The sequence below is a fragment of the Trachemys scripta genome, chromosome 18, assembly GCF_013100865.1.
Source record: "Trachemys scripta elegans isolate TJP31775 chromosome 18, CAS_Tse_1.0, whole genome shotgun sequence".
In the NCBI taxonomy this organism is placed as follows: Eukaryota; Metazoa; Chordata; order Testudines; family Emydidae; genus Trachemys; species Trachemys scripta.
This window is the reverse complement of record NC_048315.1, coordinates 20272213-20290485: the sequence shown is the minus strand read 5'-3', so window position 1 is coordinate 20290485 and position 18273 is coordinate 20272213. Positions and strand designations below refer to the sequence as shown.

General features: G+C 44.0%; 1 protein-coding gene across 2 annotated transcripts in view; it reads right to left on the bottom strand.

Moving 5' to 3' along the window:
* Positions 1-664: 664 nt before the first annotated feature.
* RFFL (ring finger and FYVE like domain containing E3 ubiquitin protein ligase) overlaps positions 665-18273 on the bottom strand; it is a 38442-nt gene continuing 20833 nt past the window's right edge. For both annotated transcript variants that reach the window (XM_034752861.1, XM_034752862.1), the window contains exons 2-7: positions 15191-15381; positions 7439-7843; positions 4996-5079; positions 4355-4562; positions 2696-2719; positions 665-2346 (exon numbers count right to left, since the gene is read on the bottom strand). In XM_034752861.1, the coding sequence (XP_034608752.1) occupies positions 2156-2346; positions 2696-2719; positions 4355-4562; positions 4996-5079; positions 7439-7843; positions 15191-15376 (1098 nt within the window). In that variant the 5' untranslated portion in view covers positions 15377-15381 and the 3' untranslated portion in view covers positions 665-2155. The remainder of the gene's footprint in view (positions 2347-2695; positions 2720-4354; positions 4563-4995; positions 5080-7438; positions 7844-15190; positions 15382-18273) is intronic.

Sequence of the window (18273 nt, the reverse complement as noted above, 5' to 3'; positions counted from 1 at the left end):
GCTCCTAGGAATGGTTTACTCTCTTCCAAAGGAAAGGCCCTCTAACACGCCCCATGCATTTCTTGCAGCAGAGGCATTACTACGGTCATACAGCACTGTTAAATAGTTGCAAAGATTATACATTTTAAGATTACCAGCTGTTCCCACAAGTGTGCATAGATACAGCAATAGAGGCTGCTTCTTCACATACATATCTAGTGCGGCAGAGCTTAGGAATGTCCACTCGTATTAGAGCAGACAAATAGAAATTGTTGTATAGAGCTGCTCCGCCTGGCCCAATCCCATACCATGTATGCACACACATTCATTCATTCTGAATACCCAGGCACGTCCTATAATAATGAAAGAAGAACTCATGTAAGGCCTACAGCTATCTGTGAAAAACAATCTGAAGCAAATGTTAAGCCTCAAATGGCTCCAGTAGCCTTTTGGGATAAGATAAGACACGAGTGTAACCATAATTTAGCTGAAAAAAAGTCTTAGTTAAGGCATAATAGGATGATTTTGAAATTGATTATTTTTCTGGCAGTTCAGAATGGAGTATTTCCAGGATATCTTGTCAGATCACTTTTTTTAAAACACTCCATAGAGAGAAAAAACAATGCAATAGCTCCACTGAGACTTTCTAAACCACAGATGTCATGAACAGCTTGTGATTGATGTCCCCTGTCTACCTTGTAGAATTCTTTGTAAGGGTGAATCTATAGCCTCATCCCCATAAAAGGAAAATGGAAAAGTTATCTTGTGCTCTTCAGCAAACAGTCTTTGCATATTTGGCAACACAGCAGGACTGTGGAACGGTGAATTGGTAAACAGGCGGAAAAAGGAAGGCTGGGGACTGATCATCACAATCTTCCTCAAATCATAAGACAAATCAGCAGACAGCAAGAAATGAGACTGAAAATACACCACCCAGCTGTAGAGATTCACAGTGGAAAAAGTCATCCAAACTTCAGTCTCTCTCTCTTTTTGACAGCTTCATCTCTAGGCCTTAGGAGGTCATTATAAGAATACACCACTCAGGGCTTCACAATTGAAATGTCTCACCACTCCTTTTTAGGAGCGTAGGCAGCGCTAGACCAAAAAAAAAAATCACACTACTACGGCCATAGTGTTTTTCCCACTAGCGTTCAAGCAAAGCAATGCATTGTAAGGGACTAAGTGCCTCAGGGTCCCAACGTGTTAGTCACCGGAGGAGGTTGACTTTACAGCCAGTTCAGTTCTACGGGGATTGCTTGCGTACCCAGCAGGCGACACACCATCCTGTGACGTTATAACAAAGAATAACCCAAGGAACAGCAAGTTGTAGGAGGGAGGGAGATAAACACTGCCTATGCTGGGTAAGCGTCAAGCGGAGGCTCTATGTCCTAAGCCACTTCACTGCCTCTTATCTTTCAAAGAAAAAGAATGTATCTTTAACAGTATGAAGTCCTGCTTCCTTTTCATATTAATGTGTAGCAATAGTGAATGTTTCACCATGACCTTACAGGGCTAGGCTTAGAAATTAATTCTGAATATGAAAAAGCTAAAGTAACAGAGGAGAAAAGTTCAGCCTGGCCTGCAAGCATAAGGAACTAGAGATAAAAATAAAGTTACACATTCCAAAAAACAAAAAAAAGCATAGGGAGAGGGAACCAGCCCAATAAGATTTTGTTCCCTGAAAATAAAAGCAGCAGTGGAGGTGTGGCCTGGAACAGAGCAAATTAAAGAGGGAACCAGAAGGGGAGAATTCAGTAGCAGCAAAACAAAAGAAAAGGTCGTGCCAAAACCGCAGTCCACCTTATTTATTATTGTGGAGGAAATACGCCTCAGAATCTGGTGTTAGTTTTGGAAAGCCGAGTGATGATTTGCCCCCCATCAGCAGTTGATCAAGCTAGCCCAGAATGCAAGCTGTTAATTATTTCTGTGTCTGCTGCTGACAGCGGGCTCCCGGAGTCTAGGCACTGCAGGGTAAAGCACTGTGGTGTGAAGGGCACAGCCATCAATGGCTCCAATCAGAACAGTTCCCCAAGCTTTCTCCTTTACTCATCTCACCTATGAACTTCGGGTTTCTTGTGAGGTCCTACGTGCCAGTCTCTGACCTACCTGAAGAGATTCTGACCATCTCTAACAGCAAATGAGGCTTTAAGGCAACACTGGTCTTCCTCCTGCTCACTCAGGACTTAAATACATGGACAGCTCTGATCACATACTGCCTGCATATGGGACACTCACTCATACGCTTTCCACACTTGGTGCAGGTGACCATGTGGCCACATTCTAACAGGACACAGTCGATTGGTGAGTCCATGCAGATTTTGCAGAGATTCTCTTCAGTGCTAGGGAGCCCAGCACTGCCTGAGGAAACTGAAGACAAAAAGGGGTTTACGTATTAGATTTAAGGAAATGATATCATGGCGTTAGGGTAGGATGTTCGGTGTTATCCAATACATATATATTAATAGTGGCTTCAGTGTCAAATTATATAGAATTATGTGAGACTAAAGTTGAGAAGCTCCATCTTTTCACAACTGGAGACTTGTAAACAGTCCTGCTCCTGCGTTAATACCAATGTGGGACTATTTACCTGATCATCTGGGAAGGAGGAGCTGAAAATTTGTGCCTAGAACAAACTCTCCCCTATCCGAGCACACAACAGCAACAACTAGTCCTGAGACTCTTTGTGGTGAGATCATTGAGCAAACAAATTACTTACCATTTTGATCATCCGTGTCAGAAACTGCAATATAAAAAGAGAGGAGAAAAGCTGCATCACACCTCTACCTTGATGCAACGCGACCCGATATAACGCGACTTTGGATATAACGTGGTAAAGCAGCGCTCGGGGGGGGGCGAGGGGGGGGGCTGCGCACTCCGGTGGATCAAAGCAAATTCAATATAACGCGGTTTCACCTATAATACGGTAAGATTTTTTGGCTCCCGAGGACAGCGTTATATCGAGGTAGAGGTGTATGTAGGACGACTATGGGTAGGCTAGTAGATTGTCTACTTAAAGTACAGTTAATTTAAGACCTTACAAAGCAAAATGACTATCTTAAATTATTTCTGTATTTTCTAAAAAGACATCACTTGAACTCCAATTTTGTGATTTTACACAATTTCTCTAAACGTTTTTCTCACTATATTCTGGTACGAAAGATCCCCCACAGGAGGCAAACTGAGTGACTATATGCAAAGTGCTTGTCTAAAGCACAAAGTAAACAAAATGCAGGGGAAAAAAGTCTTCTGGTCCTTTAGTTATAATCTTACTGTAATGATAGTAGGTGGCAAAATTCAGAGAGGTTTGACTTAAGTTGATATTCCCCTGTAAGTGATGATCAAAAATAAATACAGCTCAAACTGAAAATTAAATTCTGTTCTTAAAATGATTCTCAACAATTGGCATAATGGGTTTCCATGTTTATCACCTCACAGATTCCATAAATAGAAAAAACATGTATTTACTTGTAAACTGAGGCTAACTACTAGCCCTGAAACTCAACCTGAGTTCTGAGAGTTAAAATGCAAGTCACCACCAGGAACAAATGATCTACAGAGCTATCAAAGCCCTCAGTGACACCTGTATAACTCAGCTATCTTCCAATTGCCCCTCAGTAATAACCCGTGCAGACTGCTGGCCACAGGTATGCATGGATGCATCTTGTTGGAACTTAACAGTTCTGGTGATGATGCACAAGAATTAGGTGGTAGCTCAACCTTCCACGGCTATGTTGGCTCTGGCGGGGGCTAACAAGCAGGAAGAACACATTTTGTCACTAGAGTCAAACACTCTCGCTACACAACGAAGCAGTCGCTTTCCTGAGTTGAACCACACTAACAAAGCTCTTATGTGGGTAAACACATGCAGGGGTAAACCATCGGCTTGGCAGGCATATTTAGATTATCGGTAAATATGGGTAAATGGGTTTCACGGTACAAACAAACTGATGAAAAAAAAGATTTCCATCAATAAGCAAAATGTACACCGAAGCAAAGTAAGATAGTGCTGCTTTAGAACTTAAGAGTTTGATTTAAGGATATTTACTTTGTATCTTTTGACATGTGAGGTCGACAATTTGTGTTACCTCACACCACCTTGTCTCTCTAAGCCTAACCATAGTTTACCGCATTGACTCGGACATGCTCTTGCCTTGTTTATTTAGTCCTTGATGCCTCCTGTCTGTTCCAACTCTCACTTGCAAAGGGTAGAGGCAGAAACTTTTGGAGGAGCCATTCGAGAAGAGTGAAGGAAGGAAGAAGAGAAAGCAGACCATAGCCCCTTCTCCCTTTGACTTGTTGCTTGCTACCGTTGATGCCAAAGCGGAGAGTTGAGAAAGAGTTAGCCTGGCAAACGGATAGAGTTTCTCCGCCTTACCCAGATGCTGAAGGTCTTTCTCTTTATAAAGACGGGTCACCCTCTCCATCAGCTCCCACTTCTCACAGCAGCCTTTATAGTTGACAAAGTTGCGAGCCAGGATTTCCTTCAGCTGTCGCACCGAGAGCGCATCAATGTCTCCAACACTCGTGAGGTCAGAAAGAGAGGCCCTCCGCCCCTGTACCAGGTTATCCTCTGAGTCAACAGACTGAAATGGAACAAAGACAGACGAACGTTTGACCTCACAATGTGATGACAGAATTCAAAGCAGCTTTTCTTAGGAACCCATCCATAGAAGTGAATGATCTTCATCCCTCCATACTGCAATATGAATCCTTCCAGTTACGAGGAACACAAGGGCCTTCTAGGAGAGAGAGATAAAAGCACCTCCTCCTATTATAAAGTTACATTATAATGTCCTCCATTATGGAGGACACTTGTGTTAAAGTGACACGAGGTTCTCTGCCATTCTCCATGTACACAAAAGTGTCTTCTGGTGGCTGTATTCCAAACTGTTATTCTGCTACTCTATGCAGTGTCCTCGGTAGGGGCGATTCTGCACTAGCTGGGTGATGGACGAAATAATCCTTATAAGAACCCTTCCCATTTCTATTGTCCGATTTTAGGGGACACACACAAACCTGTGTCTCCTCCTCTGTTGGTGCTTCTGCTGCATTCTCAATTTCTGTCATATCGTCTGGGCTTGGAGGCACATGCCCATTTGCCTAGAAGAGGAAATAAATCTTTCACCAACAGCGAATCTCCCTGCATATCCAGAGGGGAAATGAATGGGCTTGAGCACAGAGCATGCTCAATTTGAAACTTTAGTGTTGTTACATTTGGCCCTTTCAGGTCCCACCTTACTATATATTGAGCCCTGTTAGAATACTTGATGATGTACAATATACCCCCACATGTTGTTCTCACGGGGCTTATGAGTCTGGACTGGGAGGAGACAGATGGTATAGAGACTCAAAATGGTGTTGCACAAAGCCACCTGATTATCATGATGTGAAGTCTTGACACTGCTCTACAATCCTTCATTGTGAGGTGGCATCCATATGTGATGTCATGACAGCACAATCACTAGAATAGGTCAAGAATTTGTGCTGTGTTGCTCATTGAGAGACCACTTGATGGCGCTCTTCAAGACTGCTCAGATCAGTTACTCAATGACCATAAGGGCACAGTGCTCTCTGAACGTTGTTGCTGGTTTGGGGTATGGTGTTGGAGATGTTAAGTGAGGGATTAGTTGCCTCTCTCCTCCAGCTCCCATACCTCAAGGTGTTCTGGAGTTTATGGCTTCCCTAGAGCTGAGCGCTGTGTGGACAGGTAGGGCTGAGAAGCTGCAATGGGGACAGGACAATGGCATCTGTGGAGGGAGGGCAGGAGTTCTGAACATTGGACTGGGTGAAAGGAACGGAGCTTTAATCCCAGTTCATATTGATTCCCCATCTGTGGCTTTGGGCATGATATTTATCCTCTCCACCTCAGTTTGCCTTTTAGTAAAAATGGGGAGAATGTTCCCCTACTACTTAGGGGAGCTGTGATTAGTTAATATCTGTAAAACTCTAGGAAAATGAAAAGCATTTTAAGAGCTGATATTACTGAGAATTCCCACAAGGTGACCGGATGAAAACAGGAGTCAAGCCAGGAGCTGAAATTTACTGGCGAAAACTTGGAACTCATACACCTGTATTTCCAAATGTGAGCTAACGCAATGGCAGTACAAAGCCCTTCTACCTCCACGCGTGAAAGATGTTCTCAAGAATAACTGCATTTTTAAAGATACCATGCCTCATGATATCTTATGAGAAACTAAGAGGTGCACTTTCTGAGCTGGCCCAGGGAGAATTAAGCCCACCAGGAAGGCCCACAGTAGATATTAAACATTAAGAATTTGTCTAAAATACTTAGTTCACAGGAAGCTGGGGTATAAATCCACCTCGCACTAGTGCACTAAGTGTCTGCATGGACCCTACTGCCATGCACTCAAAGTTCCATAGTGCACACTTTGAAACAGGAGTAGATTAAAGCACAGTAGGGAACTTCTAGTGTGCAGCAGGCTAATTTGAGGTAGATTTACACCCCAGCTTGCTGTGAACTTAGTGTTTGCATAGACAGACCCTAAGGAAACATTCCACAGCAGTCAGTCGAAAGCCTAACAACAAAGCCAGGCAATATAAATAATCAGATGACTGATTTCCTCTGAAAGAACTCAGCTGGACAGTTTCTGGCAGTCTCTGGGCCAGGGCTAATAACTTTTGGCCTCAGTCAAAGCATTTCTGCAGACCCAAATCAGTAGATGATCAGACTCCAAGAGCCCCCTCAGCCATCCTTCTCCCCCACTGTTTCAACTCCAATATCACTTTGAAATTTTAGATGCCTTCTGGCACAAGAAATAAGGAAATACAGAATGAGGGTATAACATTTTAACAGCTGCTTGTAGTTATCAGTAGGATATCAACATCCTGGCTAGAAAATGAAGTAAAATATGCTTTAGCATCAGTATAGATATTAAAGAGCCATATGACTTATTAGTCACAGGGGTATCCAGTGCTGATGTAAGGGTGGAACACAAAGCAATGATCAGACTGCCTTAAAACAGTGACTGAAGTATCCAATATATCAAACCAGATCCAAAAATAAGGTTCAACGTCCAAAAAAAATATTAAATTCCATTAATGCAGGAAGGACAAATGCCACAACTGACAAACAGCAACAATGAAACCCACAAGTTGGAATGAATTCCTTTAGTTTCTGAATTGTTCTACAGCAAAATGTCTGAGGTCCTTTCTCAAACACTGCAGTCAGTGGGTGTTTGCCTAAGCAAGGACCTCCGGATCTGACCCCCTGAACTTAGCTTTGTTATGAACATGGGGACAGCAGTGCATAATATGCAGCTGAAGCACTGTCATTTGTGGTAAATAGAAGCCCTGCATGCTCATGGCACTGATCTTTAATAAAGGAAGATATGTGCTGAATTTTGATGGGGGAAAAAAAACAAGGAGCATCTCAATAATTAATCTGACAACGAGAGGGAATAAGTACACGAAAGGTGCTTCTAACTGGACACTGGTATACCTGTTGATGTTCCTGAGTTATTGGACTCAAGATGGAGTCTGCAGATATTGGAGAGGCATCGTGTGAGGTAGAAGATGCTGTGCTGGTCTGTGGCAGAATAACAAAGCTTTGCTGTCCAGATGTGCCAGGGTTTAATGGCGGGATTCGTATTCTATCCTCCTGGGTGATTACAGGCTGCTGCCCAAGAATCAGAAACACCAGGTCTTCCTTTTCACGGCACAACTCTGTGGAAACCTCGTGTAGTGCCAGATAGTCTCGTAGATCCTTCACTTTCATCTTTATCAACTCCTCCCGCTGAAAGGCTGTGGCTTGGAATCGCTGACAGAGATGGCAGAGAAGGGGACTGCTTTCAGGCTGGCTTGAACAGGAAGTGCAAAAATTCTTTTTACAGTCAAAGCAGATGTGCTGCTCAAACACAAGAGGGAGAGAAAAAAAAGACACCAAGCCACAAAGGTTTAGAGTGATTATAGAAGAACGGTACTGGGGTTAACAGAACATGCAAGCTGAAGATAATATAAATTGAAGCCCATGTTCTAGATCAGTGGTTTTCAAATTGCGGGTCGTGATCCCATACTGGGTTGCGGGATGTACGGCACTAGGTCCCGGCGGCTCTGGTCAGCACCCTGTTAAAAGTCCTGGCGGCGGTGCTGCCCAGCTAAGGCGGGCTAGTCCCTACCTGTTCCGACAGTGCCTTATGCCCCGGAAGCAGCCAGCAGCAGGTCCGGCTCCTAGGTGGTGGGGCCCTGGGACTCCGCGCGCTGCCCCCGCCCCCAGCACCAGCTCCACACTCCCATTGGCCAGGAACCGGCCAATGGGAGCTGGGGGCCAGTGCCTGCAGGCAACAGCTGCACGGAGCCGCTTGCGTGCCTCTGCCTAGGAGCCAGATCTGCTGCAGGCCGCTTCTGCAGCATGGGCGCAGCAAGGACCGTGGTGGCAGGACAGGCAGGAAGCCTGCCTTAGCACCCCCACTGCACCGCTGACTGGGAGCCGCCCGAGGTAAGCCCGAGTCCCAATCCCCTGCCCCAGCCCTGAGCCTCCCCAAACCTACAGCCCCCTCCTGCACCCCAAACCCCTCATCCCCAGCCCAGAGCCCCTCCCACACTCCAAACCCTTCATCCCCAGCTCCGTTGGCATCAACAGTTTTCTTCAACTGGGTCACCAGAAAAAAAATTTGAAAACCACTGTTCTAGATAAATCAAACCTTATTTATGAAAGGTATGTCAAGCACACAATGCGTGCTGTTGACTGAAAGAAAATTAACAAACAGAAGCATTTCTGACATGTGGCTGGATTCACCACACTGGTCTTATAAAAGACATTAGATAAATTGTTACACAAATCACAAAAATGTTTTTAAACAATAATGAATTCCACCAACACTGCAACAGTTTTCAATGGTTTATATCTGCCCAGCTAAATCACAGATGGGATGCAACAGATCTATCTATCCTATAAGGTAACAGACCTTCCAAAGTAAATCAGATCTGTGTGCTGGTTTAAAAATTTAAACAGGTAGCATGCATACATTATCTGCTGGGGAAGGCCTCTGCCACGAGGAAAACAAGAACAAGTTTTACAACAATGGCCAGTTTTTCAAAATAATTCAGCTTCTATTAGGCATCAAAATAGGTTTTCAAGGGAGCCCAGCACACTGGCAACAAGGTAAGTGCTTAAGAACCTGGCCTTTAATGTCAGAATGACAGCGGCTGGGCACTCAGCATTTTGGAAAATCTGAGCTCTTCTGAGAGCCCGGCGGCTTCGGTCATCAAAACCAATTTTAATGTTTAAGTTCTATTGGTTCATAGCTAAGTTTTTCTACTGCCCTCATCTCCCTGGGCACAGGGGCTTGATCTTCAGAGGTTCTGAACACTCGCAGCTCCTGCTGACAGCTGGAACTCCTCTGTTGTTCAGCATTTCTGAAAGTCAGGTGAGAGCACTTACAATAGGATCATCATTAGGACAAAGAGTCCTGTGGCACCTTATAGACTAACAGACGTATTGGAGCATGAGCTTTCGTGGGTGAATACCCACTTCGTAAGACGCATGTGACGTCTGCGTCTGACTAAGTGGGTATTCACCCATGAAAGCTTATGCTCCAATACGTCTGTTAGTCTGTAAGATGCCCCAGGACCCTCTGTTGCTTTTGTACAGATTCAGACTAATACGGCTACCCCTCTGATACTTGACATCATTAGGACAGTCACTTGAGTCCTTCCTCTCTCCTGCCTTTTTTTTCTTTTAAATGTGTGGATGGAATCAGTGCTAGTAAAAGGTGCCAGGTCCACCATACTTGGGACACTTCCCCTCTCTACAACATAGGTACAGCATATGCAGTAATGTACAAACTTTCGGTCTCCTCCTAAGTCTGGCAGTTTGCCTCAACCTCTAGAGTGACCACCTCTAGGGCGTGACTCAGCAAGCTGAGTCGGTACTTTGCCCTTCTCTTGAGGCTGCCAGTTATGAAGGAGATTTTTGTGTCGGGATCCATTATCCATTGGCAGCTGGACTGAGACCAAACTTTGGTGGCCTATGCGACAGATCAGCCAAACCTGAACGGGATTTGTATTCTATTACTAATCCCCCTGATTCCCATGTCCATTTAGTCACTGGCTTGTTTCCTTTAGAATTCACCATAAATTTGCACTCCCGTCCAGACTCTTGAGAGTTATGCAATAAGTAAGGCGAAGATTTTGTCACATCACAGATAGGTCACGGGCAATAAAGAAAAATTCATGGAAGCCGTTACCTGTCTGTGACTATTACTAAAACTATCTGTGACAAAATGGGGATCTGCAGGTTCCCATATAGCTTGCAGCGGGGAAGCTGCACGTGTGGCTAGGCGCTCCAGGGTCCCCCACCGCAGGTTGGATATCGGAGCTCCAGGGGCCCCCCTTACCAACAGCTCCAAGGGCTCACAGCGGCCAGGAGCTGCAGGTTGCCCCCGCCACCTGTGGCAGCCGCAAGCTGCCCCTGCCGCCCACAGCTCCAGGGTCCGATAGCGGCTGCGAGCTGCAGGTTGCCCCCCGCCGCCCACAGCTCCAGGGGCGCCCGCCGTGGCCGGGGGCTTGAGGTTTCCCCCACTGCCTGCGGCGGCCAGGAGCTGCAGGGTTCCTCGCTGCCCATGGGGTTCCCTTACCACTTGTGGCGGCTTGGCGCTCCAGGGGCCCTGCCACTTACCCCACAGCTCCCTGCCCCTCACGGGCAATGCAGGACCCCACAGCTCCCAAGTGCCACAGGCTGAAATCGTGGAGGCCACTGGAAGCCACGGATTCCAGGACTTCCACGCCCTCTGTGACTAAATCGTAGCCTTAGCAACAAGGAATCGGAACTTGGACTTGAAAGCAAGAGACAGAAACTCTTGAACCAAAGACAAAACTCTTTTTTGTTTTATGAATTACTTATGGTGAATGAGAAAATCTTCAACTCCGCTGTGCGTAAAGTTCAAAGAAAGCAGATTTATAAATTCACGCTTCTGAGTCAGCTGTTCTAGAACAGGAATTCAGGGTGTGGTTTTTGAGCTTGATCTGTTCAGATGTTTTCCTCTCATGGATAAGGACTTGAGAGGTAGGACTAGTATACTCAGTGATATAAGCTCCCTCTCAACCTAGATCACTGCTCCCCCATTTTACCCTACTGAAGCTGAATCCCTGGCCAGTGACATCTGTGGGACTTCTGCAGGTGTTCTGGGACTTCATAAAAGACCTGTTAATGGGGCTTGATGGAAAAATGCAAAACCTCCTCCCATAAATATTTCTAGATCAGAATCATCTCCACCCCTTTATACCTATCCTGAGGTTATCACATAATCAGTACAGATTGTAATCGCGTCTCAAGACTCCTATTCACCAAAGCACACAATCTGTCTCAGGAGACTATCGCTCCTATGCAGGACAAAAGTAATTCAAGTCCATTAACTACAAGCTGAGTTACTGGCAGGAAGGTCTGTCTCTGCATACTGTCCAGCGTCACGAGTTCCCCCCCACTTGTTAATATAAAATATTACTGCTGGTCTGATTTGTTGGACACTGGATTCCTGAAGGGATCTAGTCAACGTAACGTTGTTCAGTGCAAAGATGGGGAGTGCTGTCTGTGCACTGTCTAGACTAGTGGAGCAAACAATCCCTATTTTAGCAACCTACAGTGAGTGTGCTCATCACAGGGGTGTCTGGATACATTACACAAATATTAATGGAGAACATCTATTCTGGCCAATACTTTCCCTCTTCCAGTTAGCCATCAGAGAAGATGAGAGGGGAGATACAATGCTTTAGTTTAGAAGCATCTGGTAGTCATATCTGAAAAGATGAGTTTTTCACCATACTCTAAAACCTGGCAGACTGGCTCTGAAGGAACACTAGGGGGACCTCATTCCACAGCTGAGGGCCCTTCGCCTAGGATGTCCCTGCATTTAACACTCCAGAGGTGTTCAGATACCACAGTGGCATAGTACAGGAGATACATCATCTAATTGATCTCAGCAAGGGATCAGCAGCAATAACACCGTCCCAGTTCAGAGCAACTGAACTTGTATTCCTCAAGCACACCTGCTCTGGGCTCCCAGTTCCTCAGTCATCACCTCTCTTGAGAGAGGAGTGTCCACCCTCCCTCCCACCCAGGGTTTTCAGGACTGCACAGTTACCTACCTACACTGAGTTCCCCAGCAAATCAGACTGCCTACAACAGGCCAGTGTGCTTTGCTTTCTCTCTGAAGGCTATGAACAGCTGTAATTGCCAACAGTTACAAGTTATCACACAGCTCTTTCTAAGCAAGTGTGTTTATTTTTAAGATGAAAGCATTAGAGAAAATATATTGAAAACAACAAAATAACCTATACGCATCCTAAAAAGCTTAGCAGAGATCAGCCCTCAACTCCAACAAGGTCTCTGCTAGGAGTCAGTCCTTCACCCCCCACAAAGGGTTTATTCCTGTGGTTACAAGTTCATAATAGCCTTAGCTCAGAACCAGAACAACCAGTCTTTCCTTTATACAGCTTGCACCTTTGATCTCGGCCTCATGTAACAGATGATCAGCAGACAAAGGCCCACTCCTCAGGGCGGAGCTTCAAAAGCCTGTGTTTTTGCATAACTGGAAGTGGAGAATTTGCATTCACCTCTCTGTAGATACTTCCCAGGAAATTCATTTCACATTTATTGTCCCAAAAGTCCATTCTTGTCTGACAAATATTGTTTAATATAGTTCCCTGATCATCCAGACCTTACATCACATCTCCCTAGAGAAGTTACATATAGTCCCAGCCCAGAATAATACATAACCTTTGCATTTAATAAAATGGACTCCAAATATACTTAAATGTAATTCTATGTTTTTTCCAAGGATATTGCAGGGAATTGCCATATCTGTCACAAATGCCTCAGCTAATTTTTTTATATTTTAATCAAAACACTGCCTAGAACTTAATCTTTGACAGCACGCTGTAAATTGTGAAAGGTTCAGTTTGCACTAACCACTAGGGTTCCCGAAATTATAGAACTTCTGTTCAATTCACTTGGCTCATCATTTTGTTTGAGATAAAAGTGAGTCAATGCCAACATTCAAGCTTTAACTAGAGCTCTTGTTTTATATCTTACACCTGAGCTTGCCAGGAGCTTTTTCTGTAAGTATGCTTCAGAGAAAATGGTCTTCCTGAAAATGTCAGCCAATGTCTGAGGCACGTAAATCTTTGTTAGGGGGTGGAAGAGGAGGAGGCAAGGAGAACTTGACCTTGCCCCCCCCAAAAAAAAAAAAATTATGCCTGGCATACCTTGCTAACAGCAGGAAAAAAATCAGCAACGCCCGACTTAAATTAATGATCATCCTGTGAAAACAGGAAGCCAGGATCAGAAGTTAGCTTGGAGAATAGGGAAAACAAGATTGTTTTCACTACCAAGAACAATGTAATGTCCTTTAAAGATGCTTCAATGATTATATAACGGCATCTTATTAGATACAAAGAAAATTTCCATATTTACCTTATTGCAAATGTCTTCACTGTTCTCTGCCCTGATCCTTTTAACAACTGACATATATATATATATATATATATATATATATATATATATATATATATATGTTAAGGGGTTGAGTGCCCTGAAAAAATATATTTCTTGAGAGGTCAATGTTCTGTTGAATCTCACTTTTAACAAACTCATTTATCTGTATGGTCTCCCATTTGAAAGGGCTTCGCTTTCATAGTCATGGTGTTTTATATACACGTGTCTGAACCCTGCTTACAAAAAAAATTATTTCCAAAATTTTAATCCTTAGACTAGTTTCTTAAGCAATGCAAGATTCTCACAATATAACACAAGACATATCCATGTTGTCTCTACGGGCAGACAGGTAAAACAGCTTTATCAAGAGTTATCTTCTCCCAGACACATGTGAGCATCCAAACGTGGCTAAAAATGCAAAGTCCAATTCGATGAATTTCCCAGGCCAAAATTTCCAATGCCTGAAAAAGGGGTAGAGCCAAAATGAATGTGACTCCTTAGCAGTTGCCGAGTTGATTGTAGGTTTTATAACTCTTTTTGAGGACTATGTCATGAAGCAGTACCTTAAAATAGAGCTTTCTAAAAGTTTAATTTATCCAGGTCAAATGCCTCCATTCTTTCTTCATCACCCTAACTCTGAGAACCTGGTACAGATCAGATACTGGCTGAGTCGTGGAGTGTGGATTCTAACCAGCTCCTAAAGACTTTCAGGAAGCACTCTGGGAACTTCCCCGTTTAAATCATTTCCCTGGCCAGAGGCTGCTAATTAATTTTGAATCTTGTGACACTAATAGTTTTGGCAGCTACAATGCACAAGGATCTAGTACACAAACCGGGATAACAAGTAAAACAAAACCAAAAGATTGTCACAAAATGAAGCGCAGCAATTCAGGGATGAATGCTAAACTGGCAATTCACTCCCTACAAACAGTGATGGCTTTTTAGCTGAAGACTAATGTTTTAAAGAGTTGGCTCTTTTTTCATTGTAAGCATGATGGATTTTGCTTATTGCCATATCTGCTTCTTAAAGGGACACACACCTTCAAACCTAGTCAATTTGAAAATAATGAGTTGATGATGATGTCACGTACTACGCCTGCCTAATTGTTGTGGTTCTGCAATGACATTTTCCTGTTTTTAAAATGTTTTCTTCTCCCCTATTACTGTGTAAAGGCCCACAAGAAGACCAGGAAAAACAGACTATAACATGAATTACTATTAAATGCACAAAGTAAACAATCTACAAATGAACTCAGTAATCCTAGGTGGTAATTGCAATAACAGTAGGCAACACATTTTTAAGCTGGTATCCCTTTAACTGATTACAAGTAGCTTGCTGTCCTTTATTAAAGCATCTAGTACAGCCAAAAAGCAACAGAGGGTCCTGTGGCACCTTTGAGACTAACAGAAGTTAGTTACTTCTGTTAGTCTCAAAGGTGCCACAGGACCCTCTGTTGCTTTTTACAGATTCAGACTAACACGGCTACTCCTCTGATACTAGTACAGCCAAGTCTACTGTGCGTTAACAACAATAACTGTTGGTTATTTTCATTTGTGCCAGATAATTGTGAAAGTGACTAAGAAATAAAGAAGCAAGGCAAGTTGTCTTCTGTGCTACATCCCTAAATCAAGGACCTCCTTTGATTCTGTGTTTTGCAGGCTCTTGAAACTGACTCTGTAAATGCACAATCTGACTCCCAGATCATTTATGTAAGTCAAACCAAATGGGTGCCCAAATCAGTGGCTAAATTCACCCCTTACCTTCCTGGAGGAATTTTCAAAGTGCACCCCACACGCCTTGCAGTTCTGTTCAGAACCTGTAGGAGAAGGGTAGGAGCTGTAACCTGGGTTGGCATATGCCTGGGGTCTGGCACCCTGCTGCGGCCGCTGCTGCATCTCCTCAGGTTGTCCATCCAGACAAAACCAGTTACAACAGGTTGCCCACATAGTAACTAAAAGGGTGAGGGGAAAAAAAAACAAAAAAAAACCACAAGTTAAATAACATCCTGGAAGCCACATATTTGCTACCAAAGTGAGGGCCAGGCACGAACTGAATGTTTATGTTTCTTCACTAAGCTACTTGACAGCAAGTCGCAGGGGGACTGGATCTTCTCTCTTACCAACTGCAAGCGTTTGCCAAAAACGTACATATCTGCAACACACAACATGCTCTAAACCCTTAATGAAAATGCATGGGCAGAGTTTCAGAATGGACTTTACTGACATTTATCGGAGACTCTCGTTAGGGTAGGAGGAATTCCACTCAGTCGTGCATGGGCATTGTTCAGAGCTCTATGATCACAGCACAGTCACTTGTACTACATCATGTAGCTAAAATAGAGTGAGGCAGATTTTAGTTACTTTGCAGCAGGGAGTAAGGAAAAGTTTAGAGGCACTGGTGAATTTCTCCCTCAGAAAGATATTAGAGACTCTTGTTCTCTCTCACATGGTGCTTATGTAAGATCAACAGCGAGACCCTAGCTGGTTTTCCTCTACAACCTGGCTCCACATATAAAGCTACTGCTGCAGGCCTGGAAATAGACAACAGGAGGCCATGCCAGTGCTCCTTGAACTCAGCTGAAATGTTAACAGTCAGCTACCATAACTTGCCTCCTGCACTCAGTAAGCTTCCAGACAAAGAATCAGTGTTAACCTCTGGTAACGTGTTTAGAAAAACAGTTGAATACAGAAGAGCTAAATGGTAAGATGATGAATGTCTCTACATATCTATTTGCTTGGGCCCCGGGTGGTAAGAGATGTACCCCTACCTAAACTCCTTGAGGAAACAGTGTGTGTGTGGGGGGGGAGAGCAAAGAGAGGAGGGGGGGGAGAGCAAAGAGAGGAGGGGGAATGCTTCCTCTCAGTATTTGTGGAGCAAAAGCACTTCTGCAATAACATTCCCAAAACGTGGTGGTGCTTTATAACATACTTATTTGTAATTTACTAAGCACACATGCCTGAAAACATTCCTCTGGGCACTCAGAACATGTGCTACCGTGTCATCAGTCACTAGCATAAGGAATACACACTGCTTCCCACCCTGTATTTGTTGCATTCATGTTATTGTTAACAGATACTTTTAAGCTTCTTTTAAATCTTTCAGTCTATTCTGTCCAGAAGCCGCAGACCCGGGAAAGCGGGGGGCTAGCACCCCCACAGTGGAAATATTGGGAGGCTGAGGAATACTTCTGCCCCAATATCTGGTGGAGGCAAGAGCAGAAGCTGGAGGAGAGACCAGAGCAGATTAGGCCAACCGCCAGGGAGCAGGTAGGATTGCTCTCCTCTCCTCGCCTTTCTGGCACAGGCACCTGGCCTGGGGGAGGGACAGGAGCACGTGTGCCAGCTACTGGGATTGGGGACAAGGAGGCGTCGCTGTGCCAGCTGCCAACGGAAAGAGGGAACACATGGCACTGGGCACAGAGGAATGGCAGTAGGAACTGCCAGGACACCCGCTTCCCAGCTGCCCCCCGCCAACTCTCTGTAGCTCCTCTCACTGCCCCTCCACACCCCCGATTCACAGCAAGCTTCCACCTCTCAAATCTCCCAGATTCGGTCAGTGTCAGTATGTACCAACTCAGTCCATGTTTCTCGATTTTCCAAACCTCTGGAGTCAACCTTTGTTCTTAGCTAGGCTGTTCGTGCATGTTCACTACATAACATTTTATGACATGATTAAACCATACTTTGAAAATCTGTGACTGAATACAAGCTCTGAGGAGTGTTTGGCACGAGGTGCTAACATACAGTATTTGAACGTTTCACACAATCAACCCTTTGGGGCGGATGTGCTTTAACAAGGAGGCTTTTGCAGTTTAGTGCAGTTCCAATAATCTGCACATTTACTGGACTCTTTAATCCTTTCCAAGTCTAGGTGAATTTGGTCTATCGAAGTTAGCACTGTCACTAGAGTGGACACATGCCTGAGCATGACAATGCTAAGCTTGCAGGTTCAGCACATTTTAAAGTTCAAATAGAAAACAAGAGTCTTGATGACACAGGAGAAACAGTTCATACAGTGTGTCATGCTGTGAATTATACACTTAGCGCAGCAATTTGACTTCTCCCCTTGGATGGAAAAGCAAATGTATGCTATTTTTAAATTTTCAGGTGAACTGAATTAGTCTATTATGCTTATGTCTACATACGTCACCGCGGGCCGAAAGCCTGTTCTTTCTAACTTCCACAGAAAGAATCTATTTGTGTAGGTGCACGGACTTCACTTCTACACCATTTGAAGCGGTTCTGAAATACGCTGAGGAGGTTAGCCTGCTTTATTTCTGACCAGACATTTTTAAATAGGAAAGTACAATGGGAAACGGAGGGTGAGGGCAATATATCCCGTATAGCAAATATTGGGGGATAACGACCATACTGAAAAATAACCTGGTCATTTAGGCTAATAAAGAATATAGACTGGTTTACAGCTCCATGTGTAAAACCTGGAGCCAGAAGGTTTTAACCTTAAACAGTTTTTATGTCAAATTATAAACAAGTTTAATGACCAACAAAAAGCAGGACAAATTGTTATTGACGTGGTGTAAGGTTTGAGGTCCCGGTATGTTAGTGGAGGAGCTGTAGTTAGCCCAGCATTCTATATTATGTGTTCACGGTGCTCATTCCAAAATAAGAAAACACAGCTCGTGTTCAAGGAATACAGTCTAACAGAAGCATTCCATGGTACAAAGTCATAAGATAGAATGTATTTAGCTTCATCATGTGTATTAGCCTTAAATTGCAACCACAGTGGTAATGGCTATAAATGCACAGACTGTAAATAAAATACAAATCATCAGAACTTACCTATGCTTTTTTGTGAACTCTAATTTCAGAGCATTACATTTCTG